The sequence below is a fragment of the Rhipicephalus sanguineus genome, chromosome 8 (assembly GCF_013339695.2).
Source record: "Rhipicephalus sanguineus isolate Rsan-2018 chromosome 8, BIME_Rsan_1.4, whole genome shotgun sequence".
Taxonomy (NCBI): Eukaryota; Metazoa; Arthropoda; class Arachnida; order Ixodida; family Ixodidae; genus Rhipicephalus; species Rhipicephalus sanguineus.
This window is the reverse complement of record NC_051183.1, coordinates 40,919,424-40,946,672: the sequence shown is the minus strand read 5'-3', so window position 1 is coordinate 40,946,672 and position 27,249 is coordinate 40,919,424. Positions and strand designations below refer to the sequence as shown.

Genomic DNA, 27,249 nt, shown 5'->3' with positions numbered 1-27,249 from the left:
CAGCGCAGTCTTCTTCTTCATCTTCTTCTTGCATTCGGGACGCATGGGGCGTACCCGCTATGAATAAGTGAACGTTTGCTTCTCCTATCACTTACCCACTACGGAGGATTGGTCAACAAATCAGCTGTTAGTTATGGGAATAAAGAATTGAATGGAAAATACTACGATAGCATCACAGAGTTTTGGTAGAGCTTTTTATATAACTTAGAATAACAGTCATTTTAGAGGGACCATATGTGTTTAAAATATGACAATTGTGTTGGCAAGTTTTCTGGCAACGAAATATTTTGGAACAGTCATCATCTTTATGAATTATCCAAAAATCGATTAAGAGGTATCAGCATACTAACCTCTTTGCATCAGACAGTTATTCGTTATTGGCTGTGCAGGCGTTCCCGTGACCAAAGCCGGATTCACAGAAAACCTCAAAACTGCGAAGGCTGCTATTTTTCGGAATAAATGCTCTAAGCATCGTTTTTTCTGATAATGTTGACGGCATCCTGCTTAGCAATAAAATTAGCTGTTGCACGCGGAAAAGGTGGGGGCAAAACACTAATAGCGATACAAATTTCTGAAACCGAAACTAAGCTTTATGGGTCCATCATCCACAATTACGGCTATAATCCTTTGCTTACTCATTAAGCTAACAAGCATTCTATGATGCGCAGAATGGTAGTGTTATTCAGCGCCCTGTCAAATTCCGCCAATTTGTGAAATTCCCAAATGGCGGCATTTTGAGCCAATCAAAGAGGCCGTATAGTATTCCTCATAGCCAATCAGAGTTGAGGAAGATGGCGAACTTGAGAACAAGGCGGAATTCGACAGTGCCCAGAAGAGCGCCCGAATCTGGCTTGATGACCGCGAACACTCGTTCTCACAGCGCTGACGTGGTGACCAACAAGATGTGAGGTGCTGGCTGTCGCTTCAACGCTTCTCTGAAACTACGACAGAGCGCGACTTCCAGCAACAGGCACCTGGAAGGACACCACAAACGAAGCCATCAGCCACGGTAGATTGCCTACACCCACCATAAGTTACGTCTACGTTATCAGGCTCGCTCAGCCTCTCCACCCACCGTAAATTACCTCTGAGATATAAGGCTCGCTCAGCCTCTGCACCCGCTGTAGATTGCCTTCAATATATAAGGAGCGCGGACAGCTTACGGTCTAAGATGCGTCACCCCGCGGACAGCCCAGACGAAAAGGGAGTCGAACTTTCCCCTTCCAAGCCTACGCACTGCGACTGCAGCTAAATTACTCCTGTACTTCATTGTTTTTTTCTTAACCTTTTAAAAGTTATGTAATTGCAGTTCTGACAATTGATCACTTCTCGTTACCTTTATTGCGATATGGTCTCGTTTTGTATTGCATGCCAAGGACCCGCAGCAAATCTTGTAATAATCTTTACTTGGCCTACTCGTTTCTGTTGCCTTTTTTACAGTTACGTTCGTAAGAGCTACGTAAGACTTTTTATCAGTAGGTAAAAAAAAACATCGAAAGAAAGATTACCCCGTAAGATCTACGCAGCTGCGCACATTGACACAACATACTGTGCGGGAAATATGTAATGCCCATGGGTGCCGTTAAGAGCCATTTGCGAATAAACTTGTTTGCAATACATCTGGTTTGTTCGGGATCTCCAATTCAAATCTTTAATTAAAGAGTTCATATTGTTGAATACTGCAAAATTTTTGGTCATGTGGTGTGTACGTCGACACTCTCTTCAGCGATGGTGACGATCGTACCTTCATGTTTAGGATAATAAACTTGTTTTAGCGTCGTTATGATATCATCATGATGGTCCCAACATTGCCATTCATGGTCGTTTATAATCGCTGTCTCGTTTTGCGGAGTTACCAGGTGTTGGAAAACCTCCGAATCTAAACTAGAATGTCACATCTAGGCTTCAGTTCAAGAATTCTCCAAGAGCGAGAGAGAGAAGGAATGTAGGAAAGGCAGGGAGGTTAACAAGAATTTTCCAAAAATATTCATCCGGGCGGCACATATTCTCCTCGAAAATCTCACAGGTTTATTTGCATCAATGTGATTTTCAAGTGCCAGAATAGTTGGACACGAACTGAATCATTGTATTGTGCACAATGTCCGTAGCATACGAGCCAAGAACAAAGTCCAAGTGCTGGAAGGTCTGTTGCGGAACGTAGTAGTTGAGAGCAACCACCTGGCCTATCCTCTTCACGAGGTCGTCTACGTCTGCGGGGTCGGCCAGCCTGTCGGACGGTCCTCTGAAAAGACCTATCCGAGAGCGAATGTTTTCCAGTGGAAACGGCGGAGGCGTGACCAGCAACATTGAAAGCGCGTGGAAGACATGGGTGCATGAAGAAACCTGAACAACTTCGTCATCATACGGAGATAGGTATACGTGCTATACAATCGAAATTTTGGCGGTTGTAAGAATCAGTGAATGTATGGATGGGCGGATGGATGAATGGACAGACTGTGAAGGGATGGAGGCATATACGGTTAAATGGAGGGCGGATGGATAAGACAGACACACTAGATAGATAGATAGATAGATAGATAGATAGATAGATAGATAGATAGATAGATAGATAGATAGATAGATAGATAGATAGATAGATAGATAGATAGATAGATAGATAGATAGATAGATAGATAGATAGATAGATAGATAGATAGATAGATAGATAGATAGATGTCGAGACAAACAAAGGTATTCGGTATTACAAAGAGAGTTTACTAACAATTACAACAGCTTGCACTTGCACGATGTAAATATTGCAGACCGGAAGAGCAGGTAAAGCAAGGTAGGGCGTGGCTGGGTAAAGCAGACCGACGGGCAGAAACAAATGCGAAAGGCAATGAAAAATATTATTCATCTCTATATATTCCATCAATCATTCCTAACTCGAAAGTGAGACGTGTCTCCATAGGAGCATTTGCAACTCTATTGGTCATAAGAGGGGCCCTGCAACACTTCTTCAACATTGTCAGAAAACGCTGCCGATCTGTAGCCGAGGCTCCTGAGAGCACGCGAGCCAAATAGCATAGCGCAGCACGCGGCCTGAAATTTACAATTAATTCTCAAAAACAGCTACAAATCGTTCCCCTCTTCTTTTACAAATGATGTCATATACCCAAATAACTGCGTCATACACCCAAATTCACGGCCATTGGCTGATTTGAGCATCATGAGCTCCATAGTTACCGAGGCCGCCACGTGCCCGCTCGTGCGATCACACTGAAAGTAAGCCGAGCGTTCGAAGAAAAAAAGGTAGAAAAAGTGCTCAAGGTTATGAAACGGGCGTGACGTAACTTCTTTCCCATGTGCCCATCTCTCTCTGCTTAGCTTCCTGCGCGTTCGTCGGGACGAGAGAAGAGAGATAGCAATTACAGCGTGCGACGAATCTCTGTAACTCCGCTCTAACTTCACGGAATCTAACCATTTTTGCGGCGGCCGATTCGTTAGGCAATAAACTCCTTTAACGAAAGCATTCCATGGTTACTTAGAGAAGTGTTTCAGGGCCCCTTTAAGATATACGACTTCAACAGCTATGGCCGACCTGGAAGCCTGCTACGTGGATACAATTGACACAGTGCAACACCTGGCCCGATTTCGGTTCGACTTCGAACTGTCGTTGGCAGCATGGTACGGCCACTGATTTCTGGAATCATACTGTTAAACTTAAATGGCCATGGATCACAGTTCTGCTTTCTGTAGCAGACATAATTTCTCGGTTTCTCTCAAATACAACTCGATTCAACGAAATGAATTATCTGGTTTCTCAACACACCAGTGCTGTCATTCACGTTTACTTCAACTGAGCTCGACCGAAGGTAATACGTGCACCAACAAGAGGCCAGCCGGAAAGTAGAAATTGAGCACTTTCGAAAAAAGTCAGAGGGTTTTATGCCAGCCGCATTTGGGTAGTTTACCTGGCCATAGACCGCCGAGTTTTTGAGAAAGCCGTAGTCATAGCGTTTGAAGTTCTTGGCTCTGTAATTCTTCGAACAGAAAATAATGTAATCAGATGTTAGGCCCAACGAGTAAACTGCAGCAATATTGTACAATAATCGACGATTATAAGTCCTTACTGTGCGCTCCATTCACTGCAAGGTTACATCAATGCTCATGTCCTCCTTTGCGCATACCGGTCATTAAAAACAGGCGCCCGAAAATCCTCAAAAAAATTATGCCCAGCTTCAGCTCACTTAACGTCGCGAAGACTGATTAACCGGTGGAACTGGTGGCATCCGCGTGCCTTCCCTCCGCTTTCGCCAACGCTCGGCGCGCCCTTCCTCCTCTCTCACCAGCACCACCTGAGCTCGAGGGCGCGCTACAGTTGGTCGACTCCTTTCACCGGCACAGCCAATCGCGCTCCTGTTCTCCCCTCCTCTCTGCTCCTGCCACAGCTTCATCTTTGCCCTCCTCTCTACATGGCTTCACTCTCTCCACGTCGCTACCCTTTCTATACCAGCTCGTTACACTAGGCTTGCCTCTCACTCACTCAGATTTACCCATGCTCTGCCTCTCGTCAGGCCTAGCTCTCGCAGCTGGGCCAGAAAGTGCGGACGACGATCCCCAAGGATTTACCTCAACATTAAACACCCCCGCTGTTAATAAGGTAAACGCGATATTAGTTCTGCTTTCATTTCCTTTCTTTGATGGCGGACATCTTAAGATAACTAAACACACCAAACACATTAATTATAGAGAGTGAAATAATGACCTTTTGCATTAATTATTGCAGCGAATTTCATTACGCTGCAATAATTAATAGAGGTCGCTTTTTCTTTATCTCAAAGCTGCGATGGGTTCTTCGCATAAAGAACTTCAATTCTCCCATTTGACATAACCGCCTAACTCCATTAATTAAAAAGTTAATTGATATAACTTTCCCAATTACTGTCCCAAATGATGCCTTTAACCATCTTAAGATGCCTGCCTGCGGCTACAAAAGAAGTAATTGTAAAGGCAGCGAGCAAATATCGCATCTTCCTGATTTTTGAGTATTTTCGGACACATTTCTTGAAACACCCTGTATATATATATTTATATATATAAGTATGAGAGCTGGCACTTCAAGAAAACTTCATGAAGTTTTCTTGAAGTGCCAGCTATATATATATATATATATTCACGTCTGTACACACATGCATACGTGCGTCTGTTCAATGAATTACAACTGATTATTGTTTGGTTGTTCCCATGCTTTTATGGGTAACTGGCATGTGAGTGCATGGGTGCTCGAAGGAAAAATGTATGTGCACTCAGTTATCGTGAATTTTCGTCTTTTGCATTTCACGCTTAGTTTGTTAGTATTGAATTAGAGATGACATCAAATTTTGTGAAACAGTCACTTTCTATGTTTGCGAACACATCTTTTACTACTCACTGCGTTTCATACCTGCGCATAGTGGATAATATTTTGAGTCGACATGCCTGCTGGTTGCTGGGCAAGGTAGACTGGAATTCTGGTCTGTAAAACAAAATGAACCAATGGAATGTTTGACACACCTTCAAAATTGTGCTTTTCTGTATAGCAGCAATATCTATGGCGATCTTGTGCGTATACATGGTCAGTCAGAATACGTAGCATGCGCATACACAATGCCTTGTAATCTACTTGCCATGGACATTGCTCATTCACGACTTGCCATTGAGGTTGCCAAAGAAGCAAAGTCAAGCCAGTGACGTCAACTACGCCCACGTCCTGTGTCTGTGTGCTGCCATAACTGTTGATAAGAGGGCGAAGATGTGGTCCGTTGACGCGCATAAATTAAAGAATTTATTTTCAAACACTAGATGCAGAGAAGGCCAGTCATGTGTTCCACTCACGACATCTAGATGGTGACCATCACTTTCTGGTAGCCCAGCAAGAATATTGCTTGCAGCCACTGCAGCACCGATGAAACGATAGACCACGTTCTTTTTCGCTGCCCTCGCTACAGCGCGCACAGACTGCCGTAAGCTGCTGTGTTGGCGCGCCTTGAGACAGACCCCTGTCGAACAGGAAGTGCTAGAATGCCGACCCGAACTGTCTTCACATCGAAAATCAATTAAAGGGACCGATAACTGCCCAGAATATGAAATGAGTTGACTCCACTGATGTAAAGATTGTCCGTTGCACTGACTCAAACCAACCCTGTTTTTTTCGTGCGAGATGAATTTATATTTTTAATTCTTAATTGAAAGTCGCGAGAAATGACTTGTGGCGCCTCTGGCGGCAAAAACATGGACGATCCGATGAAGACGGCCACGTGACCGTTGATTGCTGTACGCGGTCGACGATTGTTTTGTTAGTATTGAAATATTGTTCGTTTCTTTATATTAAAAGGTATTAGTCCATAATAATGTACATATAGGCCTGCGTTAGTAGGGTGCATTAAAGTGGCGCTTCCTTCGCGTGACGTAATGATCCCATGCTCGTCAGCGCGTCTTAAGCAACTTTTCAGCGTGCTCATGCAACCGTGCACGCAGTTATCAGGTCGCTAAGACTTTGGAGCGACAGAGTTTTGCTGCCTACACTTCGTCTCAGAAATGACGCGCGCTGCGACTCGGTGCTGCCGTGCATATGCACAGTTACGTTTTCGATTACTTGGCTTGGCTGTATAAAGTGTATAAAGCCACACATCTCATTGTGACAGCTTGCTATTTTCAAAAATGGTTGGAAAGCTCAAAATAAAGGTGGTTAAGCATAGTTACAGTAACTCCTGCGAAAGCAGAACAACGACAGCTTTCACAAGGGCTAGCGGCATCGCTATCAATTCTCAGCGTTGCTGGAGCAAGCCTTTATGCGTGTTTGGAGCCTTTCAGATCGAAAAATACTGCTTATAAAATAACTACGGGCTTTCCGGATAAACCACTGCAGCTACAAACGCTACGAAGGGTGAGCTTCCTGTCGCGCCGTAAAAAACTGGGTCGAGAAAAATCAGTTGTCGGTCCCTTTAAGGACTTACTGAACTTTTGCACGCCAGTGGCCTATTGAATAGGCTATAGTACTCCTGATTTATTTGTGTTTTATTACGATAGCAATTATATGGACAGTCTCGGCTGGTTTTCGCCGTCGCCGCCGTCATTCCCCGTAAATGTATAGGTATGTGCATATATATGAAAGTGCCAAAGAAAAAGTAATTCAGAAAAATGCTTCCCAAGCGCAGAATCGAACCAGCGACCTCTCACTCCGCAGAGCGTGACGCTAACCACTACGCCACAAAACGCAGATCCTTCAGGTAGCTAACAGCGAGCGTTATATACACACCCTTTACCGCTGGCAGTACTCCGAGACGGCAGGCGCTTATAAGCATTTCTTCATTTCCAGCGAGATGGCGCGAGGAGCGCAACGGGCGCATTTAAAAGTTGTCGGCCAGCTCGCTCGCTTCTAATATTTGCGCAAGGAGAACCTTGCCCTTCCGCTGTCTGTACGCGCGGTTATATCGTGGTGAGAGAGGAGGGATGTTTCGGGCTTTCAGCGTGATGTCCGCGCTGATGTTACGGAGCGTACGAAAGTCGCTCGAGCTCAAGGGACGCCGCTAAACGAACAAGCCGAAGATGAGCGCGAACTATCAAGTGTCACAGCTCGACACTTGAAGCACGCTAGTTTTCTTCGCTGCTTCGGCCGCCTTTGCAACAGGAGCGCTGTTCAAACTGAGAGAATGCATTGGCGAGCCTCAGTTCGTATAGCATTACAGTTTCTTGCTATCGCATTCATTGCTTCGTCCTTGCGGCGAAACTCTGACTTTTATTTTCTCGAGTGTCTGCTTTTCTCCCGTGCTTCCTTTCCAACTTTTAAATGCGAAGCATTTCCTAGCGAACCTCAGGAGCTTTGGCCGTTGCTATCTATCTATCTATCTATCTATCTATCTATCTATCTATCTATCTATCTATCTATCTATCTATCTATCTATCTATCTATCTATCTATCTATCTATCTATCTATCTATCTATCTATCTATCTATCTATCTATCTATCTATCTATCTGCCTACCAGGGGCGTAGCCAGAAATTTTTTTTCGAGGGGGGGTTCACCCATACGTCATGTATGTTCATGCGTGCGTTAGTTAGTATGTGTGCGTGTATATACACGCAAGCAAAACTAAAAAAATCGTGGGGGGTGGGGGGATGGGGCCGTGCCGCGTACGTCTGGGCGCTCGCCTGGTCGTCTCCATAACTTGTAATATACCAAAATTGGCATAGCAAGGTATCAGTGTAGGAAAAACACGATGCAATGGTCCTCTTGATTGATCAAGATAATAGACATTGAATTGAATTGGATTGGATAACAGGAATAACGCAAAATTCATGTCGCGTATGTCATGAAATCCTTTCCCTCAGTCCCGTGTGGCACATACCCGCATACCACAATTCATGCTTTGCGGGTATGCGCCCCAGGTGATTCACAGTCTCAATGAACACAGTAACAGCGAGCACAGAGATTGAAAATTCTGGTAGATCCCACGCACTGTGAGAATCGATATCATGATCACTCAAGGAGTATAACAGCTGTGGCGCAACGTGACTTGTGGTAGTAGCGTCGCCTGTCCCCATTTACAGCAATTCACAATTAGCTATCTTTATAAATAAATTAATGTCGAAATATATAGATAAATAAAATATTGTTACATAAACAATGTTCAGCAGAATCGCCCTTCGGTAGGAGCTCGTGCACACGAACAGCTGTCACATGGTCTCTCGACATTCCGATTCATTGATGCCATGCACACGCGGTCCGCCAGAACGACGCAGAGTTCTCTTCATTTCTTACGAGGCTGGGAGATGGCCTCATGCTGACCGAGGACGGTGTCAGATTGATTGACAGCCACTTTGTAGACTAGACTACCAGGGCCACATACCACTGGCGTTTCGAGAACCGCAAGAAGGAATGTCTTTGTCGCTGAGAGCTCCGACAGTCGTTTATAATGGCTTCCAGATAGGACTGTGCAAGCAATTTACGTCTCTCCCCGCGTCTCCGCAAAGCATTGAACGTTAGCCTCGCACCCAGAGAATATGCACGGACGTCTGGTTGGGGAAGAGATGTGCAGGGCGTCGAAAGCGTGTGTATGTGAAAGTGGGTGGTCAAAGAAGGCGAGCCCGGCATAGTGGAAGAATCGGCAGACGCGAATGTAATTCTTAGCAGTGTGGACGTATTTCACCTTTAAGACGACCAACCATTTGCGTTGAGTAAATCGTTTGTTGTTAGCCACCAGAATGCCTATTTTTATGGACAGAATAGGAGCGCCTGTGCTTTCCACAACGTTTCTTCCTGTTCTGTGTTTTTAGCAGCCAGCGTGGCCCAAGCGTACGTCTCCAGGTGACTCCTCGTCGCTTCTGGAACCGGCGTCGATTTCAGAATCACTGATTTGCAAATGAGGATCTAAGCGAAAATTATTCGCGACGTCGCGAATCGCAGCGATTTTCAATAACTCAGTAGTTTCTTCATCTCTTGTAGACACTGATGACAGCGGCGACGATGACGGTGGTGACGAAAACATGACTATACACGTGCGCGCCAAGCAGACGAAAAGTCAGCTGAAACTCGCGTCACTGTTTTGTGTGTCCACGCGATCAGAGGGGGCAATTTCGGAGCGTGACTGCGGGGGGTGACCGCGCGGCAGCGCTGCTAGCGATGCCAGTGCTGCAAAGTGGCGGGCTTTGCACCTGTTTTGAACCGCGCTCGTTAGTAGTCATGCTAATCAATACTATATTACAGGTATACATAGATCAGCTTTGCACGCATTATCAGTGGTGAATCATTACTAGGGTGTCGAGAACCACACGTAGTGACGCAAGAAACGCGACATGCGTAAAGTTGATGTCACGGCTCTTTTAAGCTTTACGTTATAACGTTTACGTTATAAACGTCATAAACTATCAATTTTTATGAACCTTTATGTTACCTAAAAATTCTTGTTAGCATTACACTTTTGTTATCCGCTACAAACCATGTTCTCGCCAAGTTCTCTTTGCTCTCACAGTTTAAATAATAATTCTAAAATGGAAAAATTGCCTTCTGTAAATCTGTCTCACACATAATGATGAATTCTTAAAGCTCCTAATGCAACGGTAATGATATTTAACGTTCCCGTAACGGTCTTTACCATATTTGTGCTACCACATTCTTGTGCAAGCTTGGGGTGTTCTGATAGCTAGCAAGGATTCACTAGCGAAGTACTTTCAGTGCGAGGATCTCTACTTTGCATAAATAAACAATAAAGCGCAATGCAAGTCCTGTACCTATGAAATTGGCTTATCGTCGGCATATCAGGGGCGTAGCCAGTGAAGGGGGGGGGGGGGTGTTATATACACACGTCCACATACAAACGCACACACGAACATGTACAAAGTACGGTTGAACCTACCCCCCCCCCCAAAAAAAAAAAAAAAAAAAAATTGTGGCTACGCCCCTGCGGCATACCTAAAGCACACGGGTATTATCATTTCACTGCGCAACTGCGCGTGGTATGCAGCGCCTCCTTCGCTATTTTAAAATTTCGGATATCCCATTGGAGTCCCTAGTAAGGGCAGCCAAAATGCTCTCTTTTGACTTAACTTGTGCGGAAACATGCCTGTGTGGCCTGTTTTGATTTGGTGAACACTGTAGGGGAACGTTGTCAGCAACGTGTAGGCGAAGTCGAAACCGCGCGTATTATCTACGGCCTCATTAGTAAATTGCACATGCAATGATTATAACTGGGTTTCATGACCGGCACAGAACTTCAGCGGCTGCCCTTAGATGACAATAAATTCCACTAGGGTCAAATTTCATAAAAATAAGGTGAAAATTGAGACCAATATCCATGATCGACATAACTTTTTCGCATTTAGAACTCGTTCAGACACGGCTACAGTACACTGTAACACGGCCGCGGAGACCGCGCTTTAGGGCGGCTGGTTGCCGCCTTCTTCGACAGATGGCGCCACCGAGCCGAGCATAACAAGTGATCTAGAGCCAGGTTACGTGCAGGGTTGCCAGGTTTGGCTACTTTTTTTAGGCCGGTGGCGGCAGAAAAAGTGTGTTGGCTACTTGGCTACTTTTTGGCTAGTTTCTTGTTGCCTCAATTTGGACCAAATTATCAATAGCTTGTGACGTCGCAGCTGCTGGCGTTCGAGTATACGGTGTCAAAACATCGTTATCAAGGCGTGTTGCAAGCTCCCGAAATTGAATTTGGCGCTCGCATTATACAAAATAAAAGTCTTATGCATAAGTGGCTGGGACTTGGGAGAAAACTGTTCCATGGCGTCTCATTTCGCAGACAACCTATTGCTGAACGCGACTTTAAACTAATTGAAAGTGAATTCAGGGCAACCGAAAGCGCTCCGCATCCAAGGTGCTATAGCACTTGTCGACATTAGAAATCGGATATCTGACGAACTGCTTGAGTCGTTTCCAAGAATTAGGGGCGGACTGCGACTCGAGAATCAACTTCGTCATCACGCGAGAAACGATTGCCGAAGTGAGTACACTTTATGCTTCAATCACGGAAACTGACTTTGTGCACACTTATGCAGCACTAATTTTTATTGTCGGTGGTACTTGTAGCCCTTTCAAGAAAAATCACGCAAGGCGCGCGAAGAGGACGTCATTTCTGCAACAGCGTAAGAAACTTCATCATCCGGCACGAAATGATTGCTAAAGTCAACAATTTATGCCTTATTCTCAGAAATTATGATTTTCAAGGGTTTCTAGTGTACTTCATTACGTTTCCACCAAAAGGCTACTGAATTTAGTCATTTGAATAACAAGGTCGCAGTCGTTTTCACACACGTGTGGCTACTTTTGGCTACTTTTAGTGTCTTTGGCTCAAGTTGGCTACTTTCTTGCTAGTTTTTCTTATTTATTGGCTATTTTTTGTCTTTTCGACCTGGCAACCCTTGTTTTTCGCACAAGATGGCGGGCCTATGCGCAAATGTTAATAAAGGAACCTGTCCAGTAATGACATGCAGCGACTGGAGAAGAGAAGCAACGTGCGACGGGTAATGACGTTCCTAAAACGCCGTTTGCATAGGAAACGCGTGCGTGTGACTTCCGCTCACTCACTCACTCACTATTGCCTTCCTCTCAAAGCGCGTCTCCCAGTCAAAGAAAGGCGTGCAGCCTCACGCTTTAAGTTTTGTACTGTTTTCGCGCCACGTGCCCGTTTTATAGCTTGCTGACACGATCGCCACCACTTCTACGGTCGCACTTGATTCTTTGTAACTGTAATGCAATGTATTACTTCGACATCGCCACGATCAGTCATGACCTAGTAGTGCAGTCGTAGACTCGTTCATTGGGTCATACCCCGTTACCCGTTCCTAAGTACGGGGTATCCTACTGAAGAACTCTGGTTAACCTCCCAGTCGTTCCTATACCTTTCTCTTCCGAACTTTTGTGCGTTCGGGGGTTCAGACGGGCGTTCATATGCGGGCTACATATCAACGTACAAGGTTTAATTTCAAGCAAATGAAATTTCTAACGCAACTTCTTTAAAGAAAGAAAAAAATCTTCACGCGGAATCATACTGCGATTCTTCGAGGCATAGCGTAAATCTGCTGCCTTCCTTTCTTTGTTCTTTTTTAACTACGACTGCATTTAACGAGAGCACGTTTGGACCCTTCTCAAGCACCGGCGGCAGTGTAGCGGGAAAGCAGGTCGATCATGTGACGGTGCAAAATTTCCGTGGCATTGCAGCCGTATATGAAGTCCAAGTGGCTAAAGGCCGGGTCCGAAACCACGTGCTTAAGCACCAGCACGTCCTTTAGCCGCACGCTCAGGTCTGTGACGTCTCGAGGATCGGCGAAAATATCGCCAAGCCCGTAGTAGATTGCCACAGGAACTCGGATGCGTTCCAGTGGATAAGGTGGTGGCTTTATCTGAAACAGGTGTGGAAACGCCATCAAATTACACTACCCTTGTGGACGACGGCTGTCACATGTAGTGAACAAAATAAAGCCTGTGTAACTCATACGGTCGACCGTCCACACTGAAAAATATTTAAGGCAGAACTAGCTCAAGTTTTCGTCTATATAGTTGTATCTATTAGGTTGAATGACGACGGTGTTACTACTGGAACAGCGGACAGCCTAAATTAGTTAATAGCCAACCTTTACTGTCATTTAGCCAACACGAGCCGCTATTTAGCCCACATGTATGGCAACACTAGCCGAGAGCAGCGATCTCTTAGTCATAGTTAGAAGAGATTACCTACCATTTAAATAACTCAGCGCAACGTTAGCCAACGCTAACAAGTGACCGCGTAACTTGACTCCCCCCCCCCCCCCCCACCCACCCCCTCCACAAGAATTTCCTGTATGCAAGCCAGCGCCTTCAGATGCTTGGCGCGTTTTCAAACACTGGTGGAGTGTCGCCGAGCAACTGCTGTGGTATTCGTACGGAATGTTGTTACTGACACCAGCCAATTTCTGTTGTGCAGTTGTTACCTGTCTAATGAACGCCTCTTTCTGCTAATTATTTCGCAAAAGATACATTGTGTTTCACTATTAAAAATCCTTATTCTCTTTTTGTATACCCTTCCAAGCGATATAAGCCCCCACGCGTGAAACTAACAATTTAGCGGAACGGTGCTTCGCATCAGGCTGCTATAAAAGTTCAAACGGATAGCCATTTCAAATGAAGACACATCATTTTATAAGCTTGGTGAGGAAATTACAAATAACTCTCCGCAGTATGCTCCGAGGATCGCTATCAAGAGACAACGTACAGCAAAGTTGACCCGCACATACCTGTCCGTACTTGATCAAGTTCAGCGCCAAACCGTAGTCAAATCTAACGAAGTTCCTTGCCATGAATACCTGAAAGTTAGACGCATAAAATATCAGAAAGATTCCTTGGTTTCGTAAGTCTTGAGCTTTTTTAGCGCGAACACGGCGTGTTCTCTCCGATAACATCGCCTATCTTTCGTAAAGCGAGTCCTTCCGCATGCTTACGACGACGTGATCTTTCGATGCGGTACCATACCTGTTATGGCCTTCGAAATTCATCCACGGGAAACCACCACGGGAATCACTACATCGTGAGCCGTTAGCAGTATACTTGGGAGGTAGCGGTTAAATGAGTACAATGTCACTGCCTCGTTAAAGCACGAAGCTACAAAGAAAATCAGGATACCTTACTCCGAAACACAGTTTTCCAGTTGACGAAAAAGTCGTCCCACATGTGGAGAAGAACTAATTCATCTTCTACTGAAAGACTTTTCAATAGAACATCTGTATGAATTATTTTCTTCAGGACCAGAAGGAATTTTCAACAAGTGAAAAGCTTTCTTTCTGAGTAACAGCGATGTATATTTTCGATGTACTTGCGTACTACGGAAGAGTGAATGACATTACCTCCTTTGCAAGAGGGAGCTTCCCCAGAGCCGATTTTGGCATATTCGTCTAACACTTTGCTTTAACAGATATACGCTCTAACAGTGCCAGTTCAGATAACCTTGATTTTTTTCTTTGTAGTTTCAGGGATTTGTAAACATCGTGCTTATGTTCTTTTTTAAAAACATGCCGATCTTGAGCAATTTCATCAGGTCATTCTCTGTGAGGGACCAAAATTTTGATTCTTTTTTCGGTTGAAGTTCATTTTCTCTCTCAAATGCAGCAGAATCTGTCAAAATCACTTCAGTAGTCAGTCGTCTGATGGAAGAATTTTACTATTACTAAAAAATTCTTCCATCAGACGACAAACTCAGAGCTGTTCGTATTGGGTCGGCGCAAAATCTTACAAAAATCACTTTGCGCATGATAACTGCACAAAAGCTTGCACGTATTCACAAGTGGGATTGTTCGGCGATATGGCAATGGTTAGGTCTTACACAGTTCCAGGGTGCCCGTTAATCTGTACTTAGTTGTCTAGTGACTGCATAAGTTGTCCAGTGACTCCCCCAACGACTCCAAACAAACTTAATTGTGCAAGACTTCTCAAGATGTTTTGCTATCTCGCATGATTGTATTCAGTGGCAGGAATTTCTTTCCTACACTGTACTTTACCTGCGCATAATGAACGATGCCTTGACTTGAAGTCCCCACAGGCAGGTTTGTGACGTAGACAGGCACTCTCGTCTGTGCGTGTGGAAACATCGATTCTTAGTACGTCGAACCTCAGTTAAAAACTACTAAACTAGCAGCATATTTCAACCATCTTCGTTTCTACGTGCCATTTTTTCACTTTCACATAGAGGCTGGTCCGTCATTATTTACAACGTTCTGTTTGAGGAATTAAAACGATCATGACGGCCAGCGCAAACGGAACACGGACGAGAAAAGGAAACAACGACACAGGCTCTTTTTTTCTCGTCCGTGATCCATTTGCGCTGGCCGTCATGAGTATTTTGCAACTCGCCCAACTCTCTATTAAACCACGTCTTGCTCATATGTTGACCCTAGTGTTCACTAGCTCTTACAAGACTAAAGTAGCTTACACAACGGAAAACACGTCTTGAAAAAATCATTGAGGTCGTTAATAAATATGATGGCCTGGAAATCTGACCTTTTCCCTCGTCTTTGGTGAAAACGTTAAACGTTTCGAGAAGGGAACTTAACCTGTCTTTGGCAGTGTTCTATTCATGGAACGTTGGATCTAGAAACGGTCTTTGTTCAATGATTTCTCATCACTTCAAGACTTCATCTTCCTTTTAACTTCTGTTTTGTTTGGAGACACCCTAATGTGACACCGTGACGTAAGAGTTTGTCTTTTTGTGGTAGTAGGAACCCCAGCTAATAAGTCTTTGATATAAAAGAAAACTTGCGCAGCTCCTCAGCTACATAACATAGATTCGAATGGAGCAATTAAAAAAAGATCGTCCTTACGCTGTTGTGCTGCTTGGGATTTTTTCCAAAAGCGATTGTCAAGGGAAGGTAGCAGGCCTCCCGTATGGGACTGTCGCATGCTGTAGCAAGTATTCCTTGTTGCAACGCACTTGAAACGAGGAAACCGCCGTTGGTGAAAATATCGTTTATACCCTGCGTGACAGTACATTCCACTTTCATTGACAGAAAGCAATGACAAAACATAATATTTACAGGACAACAATGAATCAGTTGCGATGTGCACCACCAATCTATATTAAAGGACCCCTGACACCGAATTCGGAAACTCGAGATGCTTGTGTTGTTTGATAGTCCTGCATGCGGGGGCACTTCTGACCGATTATGAGTGACGAGCGTTGCCTTTAAGATATTTTAATTTGGTTTTAAAGTAAGCCTGAGTGCTCATCTGAATTTTGAACTCCTATCAACATAACCACTAGTATGACGTAGACGTAGGCCCCTTGTGACGTTGCAGAGGTAAAGCAAGTGTTGTCGACGTCACAGAAATATGCGCGGTGCATGCACTGTGGTATATTGCGAAGCATGTTTGCTCTCCCACCTTCTCCTTCGGTACGTGTCGGCAGGCAGCGTGAGCTCTCCGTGTGTGTGTTCTCCAACTGGCAGTTCAACAAGCGCGTGGCTGACGTCACCCAATACTGAGCGCACGTCATCACGCGTGCCCCGAGGCGCGACCGCCGCGGCGCGGCGCTAGTTTCTTATGCTGTTTCGGCGCGCGTTTTGAACCTACACTAAAGATGACCATAATTAACGCTGCCAGGATTAATTAGACATCACGTTGGAGCATTTACGGTGTCATTCCGTGGTTACAAGACATAGACCTACTTATTACAACATAAGTGTCACAAACAAGAAATCGGCTGTCAGGGGCCCTTTAAGAAAGCACTTCGTCCGCGTTCAGACAGAGATGCTCGCAAATTTGCAAGTCGGAACGTCACTCAGCTCTGTTACGACGTTCTTCATTTCAAGAATCTCACTGGTACAATTTTGCCTATTAAACGAGTGCACTGTAAATTACCGGTTTTCATTTCATTTCTTCATTAAACGTTGTTTTGAATACGTGTGAATAGTCAAAACTAATTTCACCCACAGCCATGGGCTATCAGGGTGTCTGCACTAAAATAGGCTAGTCAAATAGCAAATTACTTTCAGATAGCAAATATGCCAAAATACATCAATATTATTGAGAAGGAAAATGAAGCGTGAAAAGAAATCGAAGTGCTAATAAATATAAATCAATACAGCAATGAAAACAACGTCTTAATGTACACAAAGTCGGTGTTAGGTTTCTATATCTACGAAGAGTGTCTACAGTGCAGTCCTTTCACACCTTATTAGCATTTCAGTGACGGCTAGGCGCCTCCAAATTTTACAGTCCCCTAGTAGGAGGCGCATCCCTATCACTTCCTTATCTATTGTGTGTCGTGTAGCCAGTGGGTTACTGCTGTTTCAATTTTATTTCATTTTACCAAATACTATGGGGAACAATTTTAGGAGCCAGAGTATGCGTAAATTTCTGTCCGGGCTTTTCGCTCGGTTATATTAGGTCGTCCTGATTTTATTTATACCAGCCTAATGATGTTACGCACAGCTCTCACCAAAAAGCAAGAAGAAAATCAAAAAGTACAATCGCGGGATTTATGAAATAAAGGAGACTTGCGATTTGTGAAAAGTTTCAAAGGCATTCACAGTTCGGTTGCGTGAATGTATTTGTATAAGCATGGTGACTTACCATAAGCTGTTGCGCTAGTGGAAACAGAAGCCGCACTGGAGAAGTGAAGTGCGTTAGGTTTGCCACAGGACCGTAGGCGACGAAGATATTGATCTGAAAAGTTTTTGAAACAAACAGTTGTCTAGACATGGTACGGCAGCCCGCACCAGACTAAGTGCTACTGCGATGACTGCCTAAGTGCAAGGACTAACTGATAATATGTCGTCCTTCTAAAGTGGCTTTCTTGAGGTGAGTTCGGGACATGTTGCTTTAGTTTTAAAAATGGCACTGTACAACCACATTCGCAGTATCTAAGAAAGGAGCGCTGGTAGGCTGAAGGAAATTTATCAAGTTTAAAGAACGTAATATTTTCTGTTGTCTTTTTTTTTAAGAAGAGGTTATCCACAATTTCTTTTTTTTTTTTTCAGATTGCTCCCCTCCACACATGAAATTGCGCACAACGCATCTCCCTGCATCTGAATGACTCTGCCCACATTAGAACACAGACCACTAAGTTTAAGGAAGCTTTTGGGCCCGTAGCCAACAAGAGGTTTACACAAGTGAGTTTTAAATCATTGAAAGATTTTCTTGAAGACAGTGCATTCTTGACCATTACCAACGCATCTAAGCTTTGTTTTGTTTTAACGGCACAGTGTATATTTGTGTCCGTGTTGGCTATCTTTGTCTTGGTTATGCTATGCAACGGTTGCACTTCATTTTTTTAACATCATCGTGTGTACACTACACATATATGTGATTGTTGAATATGTTGTTTTGCCTGTTATGTTATGTCTTGACTGTTACGCCAAGTTGTATATTGTATGTACTGCGGGTTACTTGTGCTTAGAAATTTGGACCCTACGTGCTCTATGTTAGATACCTCTAGTAGCTAAGTATTAGCCGGTGCCTTATTTGTGCGCCAACATCTCCTTACATCATGTCAATAAAGAAAAACTCTGCCCATTGCTGCGAAGAACTAAAGGCAAATGGCATGAAGCTCCAGAGAATGCTGTGTTTAGGATGACGCTCTTAAAACTTGCCTTGTCGTTGTACTCGGGCCTCATCGACAAAAACACCAGGGTAGCGGACGTTCCCTGCGAAGTCGCCAGGATTCCCAGCTTAGCGGCCTTCGTCGCATTCAGGATGTAATCGACTACAGCCGGAAGATCGTACCTGCCAATCTCGTCGAAGCTGCATTGCAAGGGCGACGATTAAAGGGGCCCTGCAACACTTTTCGAGCATGCTCAAAAAGCGCTGCCGATCGGTAGTCGAGGCTCCCGAGAACACGCGAGCCAAATATTATAGCGATGCGCACGGCCTGGAATTTACAATAAATTCTCAAAGTAAGCTGAAAATCGCTCCCTCTTCTCTCGACAAATGATGTATTAGTCCGCAAAATATGACGCGATTGTCGGCAGTTCCACCATTGGCTGATGTTATAATCACGATAACACCCTCATTATTACTTTCGTTGTTAATTTTGAGTTCAATAAGTAGATAATATGTGTGTTTATATTCTGTTATCGCGTTAAAAACACCGAACAAACATTAATATTAGCACTTCCGGTCTCACCGACAGCTCGTCTGCTCGTAGTTGCGTGGTTCCGTTTTCTTCGCCATGCGCAGTGCCGAAAACGTGAATATTTCTGTGCTTTTGACCATCGCTGGTTGCCGTTGAGAGTGGCAGCCGTTCGAGTGTTGCCTCGTCAGCTGGGAACTGCATCGTCGGCACGTTCGCACGACCGACCGAGGCAGCCGTGCAGCATGTCTCCGATAACAATGCTGGCGTCCGGTAATGGCGGCGCTTCGGGGTCGTCTGCCAGTGCCGTCTTACGAGGCGGTGTATCGGAGTATGGCCGAAACCGATCTCAGCTGTCATTCGTTCCAAACGAGCGCGCAGGTTTGCTTCTATGGTTGGCAGAGTGATGAAAACACTACGGCGTTCGAGGTGCACACCCAACATTACCAAACCGACGCGCAGTTTTCAAGCACGCGCGATACACATCGGCTCCGCTCGACGAGAACGACGCAAGCCGACCGGAAGTGGCGGCACAGACCACGTGGTTGCGCCCAGACGTCAGAGAGAAAAAAATGAAGAAAAAATTTCCACCGGCGCTCTTGGGCGGAGCCTCGCTCGTCTGCGCTCCCTCCCTCGAGTCGTTGCCTAGCTCTCCGCGCGCTCGCGGCGTTGAGTTGAGGGAGAAAGCTGCGGAACGTGTTCTCTATAATTTGGTAACACCACTTAGACTTGACGGATTCGAAAAATTTTTGCGGCATATGACTCGTGAAGAGTCATACGTCAATAATGAGACTATTCCAATATAACTAAGAAAGGTGTTGCAGGGCCCCTTTAATGTTGCACGAAATCTCACAGAGACAAGACAGATTAATATGAACAGACATTGAGAAATAGGTGGACCTTACGAGCCCAAGAAAGAGAGATAGAAATAGATAAATGATAAGTGCTGAAGCCGGGCACGTAAACCGGGACATATATATATATATATATATATATATATATATATATATATATATATATAAATATATGTATATATCCAGTTTCCTATCCTATGGGAGGAGCGGAAAGAAAAAGAGAAAGGTAAAAAATAAAAAAAGTTTGGCAGGGAGGTATAGGATCATTTGGCGATCCATTTGATTTAATAATAATATCGGGGGTTTCACGTCCCTAAACCACGATACAATTAATATCGTGGTTTTCGGACGTTAAACCCCATTTGATTTAATGTGCCGTTTGTTAGAATCAGATACACGAATCATCCAGTCACGGTTGCATGTTGTATAAGTGAATGCTAGACGGATCATAAACTTGTCTTTGTAAAAAAGGTGCTCTGCCTGTTGCCTAACAATGCGATGGAAGAGTAACTTAACATAAATACTATTACGATTGAGTCTAGATGTTCGTGATACACCAGATTTGTAAGCACTCCGCGAGACATTTTTGGCAATGGTACTCGCCTCCACTTCCAGAATGCAGGATCACTCGTGGTCAGAGTCACGTGATGATTGGACTGCGGGACGCCCCTTGTGTTCATTAACCAAACGTTGAAGCCAGCGTCAGAGAGCAAGAAGCCTGAATAAAAGAATAACTAGGTTCGTTGACTACTTCGTTCATGTGCCAGAAAGTAGAAATAAGTATACCTCACATCTTCATACGCCACGGATGGATGGACGGAGGGATGGATGGATGGATGGATGGATGGATGGATGGATGATGGATGGGATGGATGGGTGGATGGATGGATGGATGGATGGATGGATGGATGGATGGATGGATGGATGGATGGATGGATGGATGGATGGATGGATGGATGGATGGATGGATGGATGGATGGATGCAAAACTTTATTGAAAAATTATGAGGTCCGCGACTCAGCACGCAGCGGGGCGCTCCCACATTGAACATCTTTGAAAAGCACGGCCTGGCAGCATACGTAGCCTGAACCCCCCCTTACCCGCACACCCCTTGATGAATAAAGTTGTCACTCACTCACTCCCACATTGGGACAGTCAGGCCAAGCACGGCCGCCGCATCGTGGGCCTACACCATGAGTTCTTTGTTAGTTTTTAAGTGTGTAGGTCGCACACAATATTCCGCAAAATGCGGTACCCCTTCTGCTTTAACATGCGTCAGCATCGTACCATTTTACATGTCACTCTGTTACAGACATTTTACAGTGCTTTATATATTCATTACACTTTGATATTGTTGTTTTTGTTTTGGTCCTCTAAATGCCAATGATTTCGGAAGAGCCGGCCATACTAGGGGCTCGATTTCCACTTCTTTTTCACGTTTCGTAAAGATGAAGAGGCCAGTCGTGTTCTTATAGAATGGATAATCACAAGCGTACCTGGACTTTGCGAGGGTAAGTTTGCCACCCAGGCGACGGCGTTTGAGAGAAGTCCGTGTATAAGCAATAACGGCGCCCGCTTTGCTTTGGCGCCTCTCGTTGATGATCTCGGAAGTAGCCTGTCTACTTCCAGGATGTAGCCGTCTTCTGTGGTAATCCTGTGCACTTCGACCTCGTTGCCAAAACACCCCATCACGCCAGCCTACTCAGAGGAACATGAAAGTGAAGTAATTTAGACGAATAACGTATCCTGTACTGTATATTTTCGTTAAATTTCGGGGCATAATACTGATAATTGCAGCAGACATTAAGAGACCATGCATGATTTTTTTCAAATTGATTCCAAACATTAGCTCCCGTATGTAACTGACAGTGTCACAAATTGCAAAGCGGTTTTCGTTTTTTTTTTTTCTACGGCGCTTGTGGCTGAGTAACTGTTAATACTTGAAACACTCGAAATTCAGTTTTCAATTTAAATCTCCAATTCTACCACAGAGTCACGTCTTGAAACTGCTTGGGAAAAAACACCCTATGAAGGCGTAATCGGTGCAACGTCAATTGTGGTTGCAGTGCTGGCTATCCAATTTTATAACAAGGTAATAAGCATTGCATATCTACTCCTATGATACAGGCATCATGTTTCGTTAACGTCAATTGCGGTTCCAGTGTTGGTTCCGCTTTTATAGCAGTCTAATAAACATTCATGGTAAGCCCACGACGTGTGCACTACTACACTTACAAAAACACGTCGATCCACCTCGTAACGCTTGGCTGAAAGCCAAAAAATGCAGCATAGAAAATTAGTCGCCGGCTGCTTCGAATGAAACCGATTCCCACAAGGCGTAGGATCTGCCATTTTTTGGGGGGGGGGATGCATTGTTTACATCTGCCGATAAAACATTAACAAGGCCCAGGCAGACGCTGTCAAGATCTGGGACATCAAGATGGGTTGGTGTTGTAACCATACAATAAAATTGGCCGCGTATCTGCGTGCTTCGCTGCAAATGTCGTCTAAAGACGATAGAAGAGGCGCTGCGTGAGATATGGACGCCATCTGGCAATACGTCGAGAAACATGAGTGCTGTGTTGCGGGCTGGTAGTCCCGGCGCAGCAGCAGGCGAAGACCAGCGGTGACCAACGCGACTGGCGGGGACGCCAGCCAGCCCGAACACGCGGTTTGTCGCGAAGCGCCGAAGCAGAAGAAACGTCCGCACTCAACGAGTACTCTCCACACTCTTTTATTTACACGTCGCCTGGGTAAAACAGGAATGCCAGAGCGGCACCCCATGGCATTCGTACAGTGCAATACTGAACCGAAACCGAAACACAACGATGAGCTCGTGCAGAGGGCACGGAGGAAAGCAAGTTTCAGCGCAGTCGCATTTTCAGCGCAGCTTAAGAAACTAGGGTCTCTAGAATTACGTATCTATGAAAGTTCTATTAAACGAACACACCACCTAATACTTACCTAGTGATGTTGCGCCTCAGATATGCGTAATGTTTGCTTTTTGATCGACAATGTACACAAGTATGAACCTAGTCAGCCGTTCAAGATGGCTGGCCCTTGGGAAAGTGGTTCAACGTTGGCCGGATGGCTGAATCGAGTGACGTGCCGACAAACAGAAAGACAGACAGACAGACTAAAATTTCTGCGTTTAAGTTCCCCAAGAAAGACTATCGTCTTTAAAAGGTTACAAGTGACGCGAAACATGCAGGATTGCCTACAAGAACCAAGGAAACACAAGTACTTTGAGAAATAATTGGAGACGTTACCGCTGGTTCATCTCATGCATTCTTTCGGGTCAGGGGCGTAGCCTGAAATCGTTTTTGGGAGGAGGGGGATGGGTTCAACCACCCTTTTCGTATGTTCGCTCGTGTGTCAGAAAATTTCTGCTCTCCTATCATCTCTTGTTAAGCTTCCCCCTTTTATTTCCAATCCTGTCTTGTTCGGCATTCAAAGAAGAACCTGAAATGCTTAGCGCGTTTAAGAATCTTGTTCAAAAATCAGAGTCCTGTTCAAAAAGCGAAAAAGTCTCATTTTGCTGCTTTTTGGAACAAGGTTCCCCTACGAGCATCGATCAGTTATGTTTGTTGCTGTATTGTTCAGTGACAAGAGCTGTAATTGCTGTACCACGAGTTCACCTGGATTGACAGCTATCCCGTAACGTCCGTAACCGCAACGTCCGTGTTCAGTGCCCTTTTAATGTGTGTGTATGCGCAGAAACACAGGGGCTGTCCGGTGGAAACATGTAATGTAATGTCACTTTTAAAGATAGCATGAACTTTTCCCTGAGTATCCTTCGTAAGCTGTCACGCGGAAATGCCTAATTACATTCGCTGCGAACCGCCTTTGCCAGAAAATAAAATAGTCAACTAGGTGTCGGTCACGTATTTGTTTATTAAGCAATTTGAGCAATGTGTGCGTAAAACGCTCAGTCGAATTGTAGAAGACATTGAACTGTATAGGTTCATTCGGAGGGGATTTAGGTTTGTGCGCATGGACGTAATAAAACAGCTTAAAAAACCTTCGCTTTAAATCATAAAATCTATACGACATATTTCCCTACAGTGTTCCGTCATAAGTTAACCAGTGCTCAAGAGGCTACTTCTGTTTGGGAAGACAATAGAGATAGGTAAAAATCAGAAAACGAAAAGAAATATTTCAGAGGCGATCACGAATTGGCCACCTTGTAACAGAGAAAAAACAAATGAACACCGAAATAAAGAGAAAGGATGGAATATAAAACCAATGACAAAATGATGAAAAGTGAACTTTATAGATGCTTTCTACCATTTGCTCTTTATAAAAAGTACAGTCAGCCTACTAGCCTTTCTTTCACTTCCTCTCTCTTTCTGTCTCTCTGTCGTTATATTCTTTAAAATTCATAAAATCCCAGCACCGACAGTTGTTCTCATTGGACATCGGATTAAGACTCTTTATTCAACAGTAAAATGAGGCATCGGGACCTTGCAAACAACGAAGTTGATCATGTAAGTACCTCGAAATGCAGAAGGTTAAAGTCTACTGATGTCCATCAAAACCAGCACAGCCATAAGTCTGCGTTTTTCTGAATACATGCATCTTCACCAGACGAACGAATTTTTACCTAACGCCACTTTTATAGACATCTCCGCTCCATTTATCGGTGAATCACATACATTAATAGAAGAAAAAAAGATTACCTACTACTCTTATTGGTGAGTCCTGACTTGACACATATATCACTCTCTTTAAGGGTGTACGTTAACTCTCTTTGGAGAGTCGTGTCTCACAGAAGACAGCTAGAACTCTTTAAAAGAGAGTAAACTTCTATCTCTGGGAGAGCTTTATACGTGACACGCAAAACTCACCAAAAATATTGGCGAAACTTGCACTAATACGCGCAAGCCTTGAAACAGCGAAATTGGACGATTTTCAGGAATAATCTGGTTGCTTCTAGGCTGTTTGTCTTAGTTAGGTCATGAGGGTTCTTTCTAGGTTGCTTCTATAGGACGTTGCTAAGTTTTAGCTAGGTGATGCTAAGTAGTTTCTACATTGATTCTCATCGCAGAAAGGTTTGAGTTAAACACAGACAGTGAAAGACACGATACGGATGTACAAACTCCAGAAACAAAAACTCGCGATGAAACCAAGCGTTCGCATCTCTCATCGATCTACGGGCAGGTCGTCGTTGGCGTAGGCCTTCCATCGCTTCGTGGTCTTCTCGCAGCCGCCGCTGCCTTTCCCGTTCTCTATTGTTGGGCTAACTGTTGCCTTCTTTCTTTTTAGTGAACCAGTGGTGAGTAGTGAGACTTACACAATTTCTGTGGCACATACCCGTTTATGGTGCTGATAGTTTTCTGATATGCCACACAAAGTTCTGTGGTACATGCCCGTTTGTTGGGCCAACTGTTGTCTTCTTCATTTTTAGTGGACCAGTGGGGAGTAGTGGGATTTACTCAATTTCTGTGGCACATACCTGCTAGGCCACACAGGGCAGGCTCCACAGGATAGGCCGCACAAATGATGGCTGCCTTAAACAGCTTCAGCTGTTAAAAAACTGGGGGACGCTTGGCCTTCCCCTTCAAGAGTAGCACGCGATAGCATAATCGGGCCCCGGGCGCGTTCCACAAGAGAAGGGACGTTCGTGCTCGTTACATTGGCCATTCCAATCTATCCTATAATGTCTACGGCAAGTACAGTTGCGCAGTGCCCACTACACCATAATTCTTCCTTTTGCAAATTAGCGAAGTACCCACTACGTGTCCCTATAGGGCAACGCGCACCTGCGCAGCTGCAGACTTTGTAATGGATGGGCAGCTTTAAACCATCCACTCGTTGCGCAATTCACATGTTTTGACGCCTGGTGGTGCGATTCTACAATTCTGCCACGCAATATTACATGCGTTAGGGAGACTCCTACCGACATGAGATTCTATAGCGGTTTTTACGAAACAGTTTCAAGCACTTCGTGGCGTAACACCTGCTTGCCGCGCAGAAGTCCTGGGTTCGATTCTCCCTCGGAACAATGATTTTTTTATTATTTATTTAATTGCATCTATCTCGAATTTTCGCTCACGGACAATGCCGATTTTTGCTCAGGACAACGCCGACACCGGAATTTCTGCGAAACAAGTTCTTTAACGCTATCGCGTTTAAAGAGTAACAGGTACACTTTTTTTCTTACGATGTAGCACAAGTAGCTGAAGCACTAAAAGCTGCTTGCTTAGACTTGTCCTAAAGGAAAATGTTAACGTCAACCTACCGGGTCCAGCGTGGCCTCTTCGCCAACATCTGTGGCCACCGACATCATTGGCAGTGGCGTCAGCAACAGCGAAGCGCACAATGTTGCAAGCACAAGCCCAATCATTCGAACGGAGTAAAAATAAGACGAAATATTTGGTAAAGTACTTCGCTTGTGAAGCGTACGGGAGCAAGCCTTCACTTTAATTGGACGCAGGCAGGGTCCTGAACAACCGCTTTCGCGACTTCGTCACATGCAAAATCACAAACGCGTAGCACCAGACATGGTTTCCGAACTACGAGCATAGTGTAGCCGTATCTACGCAGACAAGCATAAATACGGTATAGTCATGCGCCTGATGGCAAACCAGCTGTTCATTTCAGGAGTCGTTGGCCTGTCACAGGAGCTCATAGCAGTTTATGAGCATTATTAAATGATGTCATCTTTTCTTTTTTTTCTGATCAAAGCGGCAGCAAATTATGATTGGGAAAGTTCTGAAAGCACGGTTGCTACAAGCGCATTTCGAGGGGAAAAAGCGCGTAACAGTTAGTCGGCGTTTGTGGTGTCCTGACTTCTTTCTTGTGTCCGTGTTAGCACGCCCTGTCTTTTTAGAAGAAAAAAAAAAAAGAAACACGACAAACACGCAACAAGAACGTCTGAGCGAACGAGAAAACGCACGGACCTTGCGCGATATGACAGTGTTAGGTGCGCAACTGCGTGTTACCACGGCCGCCACATAAGCGGCCGTGGTGTTACACTCAACCTCCTGATGTCAACCTCGGCTGTCAGTTAAAATATTATCATCGTCTCTTATTTCGTACTGTCGATTTCTTAATCAATCATCTTCATCTAAATAAAATCCATTCTCTTGAATTTTCTTAAATCACACTATCATGTCCATCTTGCTTTTATAAGCCTCCGCTTAGGAAGATGAGGCTGATTATCTCCCGAAACGATGGATATTACACCGTAACCTGCACGCGTGAGCATAAGCAAACACAGCTATCACTGTATACAGTGCGTGCAATACGAGCATTGTATGGGCAAGTCATCTTGGCCGCAAACAAGCAATGCCCGGATTGTGCTCGTGCTTTAACGAATAAAAATGTCAAACGTAAGCAAATATACGCGTTATGCATGCGCGCAATAA

General features: G+C 44.6%; 1 protein-coding gene across 1 annotated transcript; it reads right to left on the bottom strand.

Moving 5' to 3' along the window:
• Positions 1-2,029: 2,029 nt before the first annotated feature.
• LOC119403161 (lipase member K) lies at positions 2,030-26,165 on the bottom strand. The gene is made up of 9 exons (XM_037670108.1): positions 26,121-26,165; positions 21,288-21,577; positions 18,547-18,697; positions 17,528-17,620; positions 13,702-13,770; positions 12,706-12,831; positions 5,387-5,458; positions 3,915-3,983; positions 2,030-2,382 (listed from the first exon to the last, which is right to left on the bottom strand). Exons 1-9 carry the CDS (start codon positions 26,163-26,165, stop codon positions 2,050-2,052), a joined length of 1,248 nt encoding a protein of 415 aa, XP_037526036.1. The 3' UTR covers positions 2,030-2,049.
• Between the last annotated feature and the right edge of the window lie 1,084 nt (positions 26,166-27,249).

What these genes read in the sequence shown, in the direction of transcription:
- LOC119403161 (XM_037670108.1), bottom strand. Translation starts at nt 26,165, where the DNA reads ATGTCGGTGGCCACAGATGTTGGCGAAGAGGCCACGCTGGACCCG. An exon ending in CACTAGCGCAACAGCTTATG is followed by an intron (nt 13,771 to 17,527) that starts GTAAGTCACCAT and finishes TCTAACTTTCAG; the next exon opens with GTATTCATGGCAAGGAACTT. An exon ending in ACTTGATCAAGTACGGACAG is followed by an intron (nt 12,832 to 13,701) that starts GTATGTGCGGGT and finishes CACCTGTTTCAG; the next exon opens with ATAAAGCCACCACCTTATCC.